The following is a 9,757-nucleotide window of genomic DNA, read 5'->3' as shown; positions in this document are numbered from 1 at the left end:
AGCGGCTGTTCCACCACTTTGAACCTTGCACGTGTCGTGATCAATACCAGCTGGAATCAATATATTTGGTAGCTCTTCTGGAAGCCTCACCTTGAAAAATAAAGCCACTGCTGGGGTTTTCAAAGTTGTCGCCTTATTTATCCTGTGTGTGATAGTGATGTATTTAGATATTTTATCTTTAACAAAAAGATCTTCAAACAATACAATGTTTAATATGCTGCAGTACAACCACAGAATTGTATTTCAAATAAATATTGTGCATGGTATATATATATATCAGTTTCTACATTTGTTACTGAAACATGAGTGCCTGTCAAAACCATGGTTGTATATCTTACCACAGATTTTCAATCATTTATCTGAAGCAACAGGTTTACCCTAATACATCCAAAGTCTGGGACAGGTAATTGGATTACACAGGCTTGCAGTTTTAATGTTATTATATGTTGAGACGCTGTATGGAGAGGGTTGGGTGAGGTAGGTTGGCTGGCTGGCTGGAAATAAAGTGATTCCAAAAGATGTATTTAATCAGATTTAGCGTGTTGTTGCTTCACATGGAAAGTTAATGTCAAAATAAAGTATTCTGGGTGAAAGATATATTGAAAGCACCAAACAGTCTAGAGAGAAAGTAAAAAGTGACAGAGCATAATGACTTAGTTATTAACATGTTTCATCCTTGTTATTGCTTTTTCCTTCCTCTTATAAAGAAATCCTCATAGCTTACTAATAAATCAAATAGATGGCATGAATCCAAATGTTGGCTTACACAGTTTCAGTATGTCATCAATTTTATTTAACATGAGTTGGCTATTTTTATTTTTTATCATCCCAAATGTTTGTTTCTTTTTCTGTGAAAATGGGCTTCCAGCACTGCTAGGAGAGCTGGATGACTGGCCTGTCCAGTTCTGGGCTCCTGAAGCGACCCCGCTGTTTAGGCCTACCTAATGGGAGTTGCTTTCAACTTGTTCCTTCTAAAAGGATATTTATTACTACACTATAATTCTTTTCTTCACAGCCTTGCTGTTGCAGCCGCCCACTTTGTTGACTGTAGCATTTAAACTTCCTCTCGCCTGCTGTAGGTGGAGTTGGTGCTTTTAAAGTCAGTGTAAAGTGATTCTTGAGGACGGGACAGGAGGGGAGGGAGGAGCAGCAGAGAAGCGACTTCCTAAAAACACATTCCCCTGCCTTCTGCCTGAGCCGTGTTGTGCTGTTTTAGTCTTTGTAGCCTACTTCTGAGCTGAGCGATTAAATTCGGCCTCTCGTTTCCTACCGGACCTGCTACTTTCACTTTCACAGCTGAGGAGCTGGTAAGTTTCGGGACAACTTGTTAAGAGTTTCTGGATGGAAACGGACAATCTGCTAACCAGGAGTGTGAACGGAGCCTCCGGGGATTACGGCTCCTCGTCGGGCACGGAGCACGGAGGGGCCCCGGGCAGCAGACGGATGTCGTACTCCGTCGCAGGGTGCAGTTTCAAGGGGGCCGCAGGTGAGTGGGCTGGATTATAATAGGCTACAGTCTGACATCATGAGAGAAATGTGTAGGGACAGGTCGGATGACTGTGACTTTTGTTCTTCTGTACAAAAGCCAGAAGTGGAATAAATATTAAAATACCAACACTGCCCTCCATTACAAGCAAAAGTCCTAGATCAAATCATTCTTGGTCCTGTATCCTGTTATCTTCAACATCACAAGTTAAACAGATCTGTATCAGGCCTGTGCATCATGTAAACATACAGGACAAACCTAAACAAAGACTATAAGACAGGGCCTCAAGTTAAGATGTTGATACAGGACCTGTTAATTAACACTGTAATTCATTGGGACATAGTCACGAATGTTGTGATGTGTGATGTTCAAATAATCAAATTACCACAAACCATCACATTACTACCAGCATAAAGCTTTTAGGGCCCCTGAGAGTCAGAGTTAGTCTTCTGCTTTTCCCACTTGGAAACCCAGTCTTGCTTGTACCATTGTCTGTGTTCTGGTTTATATTGGATTGTTATTTCTGATGCATTCATGTGTAAGAAGCATTTTGTTGTTGAACTAAAACTATTTTCATTCTATGTAAATGTGTTGATTATTGTTTGATTATTGAATTAATAGTTTAGTCTGTAAAATGTTAAAAAAATAACATAGATAAAATATGGAAGGTGATGTTTTTTAATATCCTGGTTTGTCTGACTAACATGTCTTTTGAGTTGAGAACCACAGAATGACATCTTTGTAATAAATCACTTATCAACGCTGTTGTTGTTGTAAACTAGCTAATTGTTTCAGTTGTGATATATAGCCTGTATTCAGTAAACACTCACACCTCTCATGGGAAAGTTGAGTTACTTTATGAGCTACACACTGGAAGGTGATTTGGCCTCCTCCCTGTGATGCATGGCATATCAGATGTCCAAACAGTGCAGCTGATTGTAAGGTCAGAGCAAAATCATGTTGGTGTTAAAGTATTTGCTCTAATTTTCTTAGCATTTCTTCAGCTCTGTCAGGTAGCTGAAATATTATTTGTTTGTGTAGAACAGGCGGTAAGAAAATTACAATTATTCTATGAGAAAAGCAGATAATATTATTTTAATTACAACATATATTTCCTATTGCTTTGATCAGTTTCATTCCACGTATTATGATGCACAAACAGTATAGGCTACTGTTCTGAAGTGAACAGAGTATCCCTCTTTATTATGCTCTTTAAAGCTAATAGAATTTAAGCAGCAGTGATGTGTCCTGTGACTTGGGGCATTGAAATGAAAGGTTTCATTGTCATTCTCTGACAACTAACTCCATTTTATGTATATATGGAGAATACATGCACAAAGCACAAAGACTAGAAGTAAGGGGAAACTGTTAGTATAGCTCCATCAAAAGTGAAAAACTTAACAACTACAAGGCCATTTGGGATATTTGAACCTTTTAATTCGCAATCTAGACAAATACATCCTGAGTCACCTGGGTTTGACGATGTGTAAATCTGGTAACCTCTTCATGAGGACAGGCTGGTGATAGGCTGCTGTTATCATTGATTCACAGTATGGAAAGTGTATGCTTTCTTCCAATAGCTGATAATAACAATAGTTGATCATTAATGAGTATTGAGTAGCACTGCCACTGCCACTAAAGTGTAATAGGAGTTTATAATTACAGAAATTCTACTCATGTGCTAATTCTTGGTACTTTATTTAAAGTGCTGCCGGTATATATGAATGTACAGCATACAACTTATAACTCTGTCTTACTGTGACGTAACCTAACATTGTAGGCTGCTGACAATTTCAGTCATAGACCATAAAAAATGCTTTCACTTAATTTTATGTTTTTAATCAGGCCTAAAAGGCCAAACCACTGTGGCAGACAGCTCAGAAGTTTATGTCTTTTTTAAATGTTTAACAATTTCTATGTTTTAACTATATGACACGTTTAATATGGTCTAATGTCTGAATTCATGCCCATAGCCCTTTTATGTAAAAATCACTAAAGGAATCTTCCTAGGTAGACCTAGTAACGTTTCTGACTCTGCATAAATCAATCTGAATTGAATGTTGTAAAATTACTGTAAAGACTGCTGCACAACATCTTGATATAGAGAGATATTAAATGCACACATTGCTCTGTCTTATTAAGATTGTTTTAATTATCATCAGAAAGCACAAAGACTGTCAATAAGTTTGATTGACCAGGAAACACAATTTATATAAATGAGATTCTTCTCTTTTCAGATCAGTCTATAAATGTATTTTTTTTCTCCTCGAGGTGCAGAGCAAAAAACAATGTTGTACAATGACAATAATAATCAGACGAGCACTTCCTCTGTAGATTTTCAGTTTTTATCCATACAACTGCTTGGATGAATAAATGATTAATTAAAGCAAAATGCTTTACATACAGCATGTGGGCAAATAGGAATGAATGTAGATCCCCACCTTGACATTTACTGCTTGAGTTCTATAACAAATGATACTGATGAAAGTCTGTTAAACCACAAACCTGTGAGAGAACTGAGACCCCCGCTCTTCACTTTTATTAAAGATACCGCTGTGTTTAAGCGGTGAAGTCGCTTCCTTTCACACACCAGGTGCCAAATATCGTGCAAGCATTGTAGCTCTTTCCTGGCATGTCTGAATAAAGCCTTTAAAGAAAATTTACGTTATAGATTGATAATTGGCAAAAAGCCATTATTTGAACAGATAAGTGAATCCAGCAGTGTTAATTATGCTCCATGAATCAGAAGAATCAGAATCAGAAGGAGCTTTATTGCCAAGTAGTGTTTTACACATACGAAGAGTTTGCTGTGGTGATAAGTTGCTACACGTAGACAAACATACAGTCAACATAAATAAATGTAGAAATATATAAATATGGAATTGAAGAACGTTGCAGATATATACATGTGCATTATTCTGGGTCTGTGCCGTGCAGAAGTCACGCAACGGAATAGAATATAGTGTACATATAAATATAAACCGACAACATAAAAATTAACAACAAGAAAGATCAACAATCAACAACAAATATGCGCAACATGCCAGGTCTGTGCACGACACGAGATGAAACAGTATTTACATGTGCAGAGACAGAAGTGATGGAAGATTGCAGCCAGTCACCTTCTCTGCAGAGCGAATGATGCGCTGCAGCCTGCCCTTGTCCCTGGCAGTGGCAGCAGTGTAACAGATGGTGATGGAGGAGGTGAGGATGGACTCAATGATGGCGGTGTAGAAGTGCACCATCATTGTCTTTGGCAGGCTGAACTTCTTCAGCTGCCGAAGGAAGTACATCCTCTGCTGGGCCTTCTTGGTGAGGGAGGTGATGTTCAGCTCCCACTTGAGGTCGTAGGAGATGAATCTGAATCTCTTTAGCTATTTCTGTCATATCGGCAGTCATATCCCATATTTACATACAACAAAATGTGAATCAATCATATTGATATTGTTTATTATATGGATAGTTCATGTCAGTGTTGTTGGTCAGACTAGAGGATTTCTCTGACAGTGTCTCTCGGGGGAGATTGTTTCATTATTGCTGCTACAAAGTGTGAGAAGTGCAGCGCACACTTGTTTGTCTCTGTGGTGTGTGTTGGCTAGGTGTGTTTCAGGAGTGTTGCAGCCGTTTAAAGTGTTGCCCTGTCAGTGGCAACCACCACAACGACTATGACCCATCCTGCTGTGGCGCGTCGAGTCAGCAGCACCAAATGTGTGTGTGTGTGTGAGGGTGCGGGTGTGTGTGGCCACAACTGAGTCATCATAAACTGTCTATAACTTTTCCATTCAGCAGTTACATAGTCAGTGAACATGATCACCAGTTAGCATGTGGTACAAGGCTTTGCTGTGTGATAGCCTCTATCTCTGATACCTTCTACTCTACTTACTGTTATATATATATAAAATAAATTCTCTTTTCTTAACATAAATCAACATAAATCATAAGGAAAAGCATCCAACATCCATCTTTGACAAGGTGGAACTAGTAAATATCAGGAATTTTATGAGAAAAATTACTCAAACAATTGATTATCAAAATGGTTGCCAATTAATTTTCTGCTGCACTTAGCAATTGAATGACTTATTTATGCAGCTCCACAAAATATTGCAATTAATGGTTCAAATTGTTAACTCAGATTTTTTTAGCGATATTTTATTTTGATATTAGCATTGTCTACACTGCTGTACAATTTTAAAATCATTTTAGACTAATTTTTCAGAAACTAGTGATCTACAGCAATTCTCACACACAACCATCTCCAGGTTCTACAGAGAATGGTCCGAAAAAGAGAAAATACTCAGTGAGCGGCAGTTATGTGGACGAAAATGCCTTGTTGACGTCAGAGGTCAGAGGAGAATTGGCAGACTGGTTCCAGATGACAGAAACAGTAACACAAATAACCGTTACAACTCGTTACAACCAAGGTATGCAGAATACCATCTCTGAACGCACAACACATCTAACCTTGAAACAGATACAGGGTATCACAGGGTCCCACTCCTGTCAGCTAAGAACAGGAAACTGAGGCGACAACAGAAGACTGGAAAAACATTGCCTGGTCTGATGAGTCTCGATTTCAGCTGCGACATTCAGATGGTAGGGTCAGAATCTGGCGTAAACAACATGAAAGCATGGATCCATCCTGCCTTGTACCAACGGTTCAGGCTGCTGCTGGTGGTGTAATGGTGTGGGGGATATTTTCTTGGCACACTTTGGGCCCCTTGGTACCAACTGAGCATGGTTTAAATGCGACAGCCTACCTGAGTATTGCTGCTGACCATGTCCATCCCTTTATGACCACCATGTACCCATCCTCTGATGGCTACTTCCAGCAGGGTAATGCACCATGTCACAAAGCTCAAATCATCTCAAACTGGTTTCTTGAACATGACAGTGAGTTCACTTTACTCCAGTGGCCTCCACAGTCACCAGATCTCAATCCAATAGAGCCCCTTTGGGATGTGGTGGAACGGGAGATTCTCATCATGGATGTGCAGCCGACAAATCTGCAGGAACTGTGTGATGCTGTCATGTCAATATGGACCAAAGTCTCTGAGGAAGGTTTCCAACACCTTGTTAAAAGTACGCCATAAAGAATTAAGGCAGTTCTGAAGTCCAATCTGGTACTAGAAAGGTATACCTTATAACGTGGCCAGTGTGTAATGTGTGTTTATTGTATACGTGTGTGTATATATGTGTGTGTATGTGTGTATATATATATATGTGTATATATATGTATGTATACACAGAAAGTCATAATTCTGTGGTACATTTGCCAGTTAGCGCGTCAGGGTCAGTAGCTTCATCTGAGATGTTGTGGAGCCAGGTCTCAGGAAGGATGAGGGCACAGCTGTCCCTGATTTCCCATGACTGGGCTAATACTGAGTCTCATTTCTCATGGTTATCTCACGTTTGCAGTATTGACTGAATAATGATGAACTCTTCATTGGCTGCTACTGTTAAGCATGTCTGTCCTTTCTCCACTGATTTGTCAGTTAACACCTGCTGGATGTATTTTATTTTAGTGCATATTATCTTCTGTGCTACACTCCAATCAATAACAATAAACGAATATTATAAAATAGTAATAATAAAATATGTTCCGGTCCTTATCTTGAAAATGTGACATAATTTGAGTTAAAAAAAAACTTCAAATTTCTGTCCAACCATCTCTGACCTAATACCCCAAACTAACCATCCTTTGTTGGGAGTGCCTTGTAGAACGTTTTTACCCGACAGGCCTAAATTAGGACAAATTATCATCCCTGACTGCAATATTACAGGAATCACAGGAAAGCTCATCAGCTGCTCACAATTTTTACACAAAATATAAAAAGCATTTTCACTTTTACTGTACTACTAAGGGCATGCATTACACTGTGATTCATGATGAGTTCTTATAGGGGAACTCCACCAATTTTACACACAAAGTCAGTTTAATGTTCATATAGAGTACTACTGAGCCTGTTGAGCTATAAAATTGCGACAGTGTCCCTTTAAAAACTGAAAAACCTTTGCTGTTTGAGTAGAGATACGCCACAGCTCGAAAAGTAAGCCACACCTTTCACTTGCACTCAGTTGATTCCTGGGTTTTCCCAATTTTGCCTCAAGAAAAAACAAACCCCATGTCCCAATCCAACCAGTTCTACAGTGAACATCATCTCAGTGACAGTTTCTCTCGTCTGTGTTAGTCAGAAAACATGTTCTGTACATTCTGTTGTACAGGAACTATGTTAAGTTTTTCACTGAGTGAAGGTACACATGGTGAGATTAATTCTGCTTCTGAGACAAAGGAACTGTTCCGATGGTCCTGCCACTCTCACTTGTCTCTCTGTCCACAGATGATGAGAACCTCTACATCCAACAGGCTGTCGTATTCATCGAGGATGCCATACAGGTAATTGCAATGACTTTCCTTACTTATTTCTCTTTTTGGAAATGATAAATGATAAATAAACATAGAAAGACATTAAACAGGATACATTATGTACAGGATGGAGTTTGTGAGCTAGATGGGCTGAGTGCAGACACAGAGGGAGGGGTGGAGCTGCGCGGTGAGGGAGAGAGACGAGCAAACGCTGGCAGGACTTTACTGAAACACAAATTAATTAACTCAACATCAAACTATATCGGTATAAACTGTATTGTCTCTTTTGAAATTACATTGGTACATTTATATACACTTTAAGCTTTATGTGAAAGTTCTGCTTCAGTCCTGCCTTTTCCAACTAAGGAACACTGCAAAAGTCAGACCTTTCTTCCAGTTGAGGTTTGGTGCAGGGGCTGTGTAGCCAGCTGCACCGCCAGGCTCCTGAAGGAAGTAAGAGCCAGAGGGCAGGCCCATAGGAAGGTAATTAAAGCACCGGCCGATGCGGCTGAAAGAAGCTGTGCTGCCAAGTGACCATACATGCTAACCATGAGACACACACCCAGGTCTGATCAGCCTGCGGTGGGCCTATCCTGGCTGATAAAGTACGGAACACCCAGTGATGTCGAGGTACACAGCTGAAGATGTGTCATAATGGTAGCAACACCAACTAGTGGTCATCTTCAAGAACATCCCCATTCAAGTCATCTGCAGTGTGATACCTAAGGGATTGTAACATCCAGTCCTGCTACTCGATCTACACCTATCTGGATCTCTGTCCTGAACTCTGGACATACAAGGCATTATATGGGCAGGGACCTCTAGCTCTTCCAAGGTCAAGGCTGAACACTAAAGGTTCTCATGCTTTTGCTGTGGTTGCTCCTCAACTCTGGAAGAGGGGCACACTGATCCAATGCCAGTGGGCGATCTGATCCAATGCCAGTGGGCGATCCACATTAGATACAGGTTTTCCAGCAGTTATCAGTTACTTTCATCCAATCACAAAGGGCTGCTTAGTTATTCCCATGCAGAGGAATGCAGTACTGCAACCATCTCTGTGTCAGAAGATAACCTGTGTTGAGATTTCGTAATTAGTAGTGGGAGGGAAAAGTCAGATTTGGGAATTTTATACAGCCTCATGTAAAGTCTCAGAGAAGCCAAATCAATCCAGATATTTTAAGCGATCTGTATTGTCCTTGGCTTTTCTTTGTTTGTGCATTAGGACAAATTTGTCCCTTTCTGTTTTGTCTTTCCTGCAAAGCATTTTTGTTGTGATTTAAGTTTGTTTGCTTGCTTATAGTACCGGTCCATCAACCACCGTGTGGATGGCAGCTCACTTCGCCTATACCGATGGTACTACTCCAGGATATGCCAGTGGTAAGTTGCTCAGGCCAAGTCATGTGTGAATAAAACTGGACCTGAGTTTATGTTTGCAATATGTTTTAGGGCCACATATCTGCAGGGTGAGAAACTTGTTGCTTGTTATTGCCAATGGATTTTTCACTGAAGTCAATCTATAATGTCACAGTAGGAAAAGTGCAGGGCTAGAAGAAGAAAGAAGGCAAAGTTCTTGTAAACTTTACAGAGGAGCAATAGAAAACATCCTGACTGAAAGGGGGATCGGACAGTGGAAAAAGAGTTTCCATGTTCTTCACGGAGAGGTGCGCCACAGTCCAGCACAGCGTTTGCATTTTTAAGTCACATCCAAGCCATCATCATGAGAATTACTGAAGTCAATCTATAATGTCACAGTAGGAAAAGTTCAGGGGTAGAAGAAGAAAGAAGGCAAAGTTCTTGTAAACTTTACAGAGGAGCAATAGAAAGCATCCTGACTGGAAACATCACTAACTGGCATGGGATGTGGACGGCCCAGGACCAGAGGGCTCTGCAACGGGTGACTGAAACTG

The 9,757-nt window shown here is 40.2% G+C and overlaps 1 protein-coding gene across 1 annotated transcript in view; it reads left to right on the top strand.

Moving 5' to 3' along the window:
• Nucleotides 1–797: 797 nt before the first annotated feature.
• The window catches only part of tpcn2 (two pore segment channel 2), a 26,264-nt gene continuing 17,304 nt past the window's right edge, over nt 798–9,757 (top strand). Inside the window, exons 1-3 of the mRNA XM_046032046.1 lie at nt 798–1,486; nt 7,825–7,880; nt 9,151–9,227. Coding sequence (XP_045888002.1) covers nt 1,342–1,486; nt 7,825–7,880; nt 9,151–9,227 — 278 coding nt within the window. The 5' untranslated portion in view covers nt 798–1,341. The remainder of the gene's footprint in view (nt 1,487–7,824; nt 7,881–9,150; nt 9,228–9,757) is intronic.

Source organism: Micropterus dolomieu, linkage group LG20, assembly GCF_021292245.1.
Source record: "Micropterus dolomieu isolate WLL.071019.BEF.003 ecotype Adirondacks linkage group LG20, ASM2129224v1, whole genome shotgun sequence".
Classification (NCBI taxonomy): Eukaryota; Metazoa; Chordata; class Actinopteri; order Centrarchiformes; family Centrarchidae; genus Micropterus; species Micropterus dolomieu.
The sequence above is the reverse complement of the archived record's forward strand: the minus strand, read 5'-3'. Positions and strand labels throughout refer to the sequence as shown.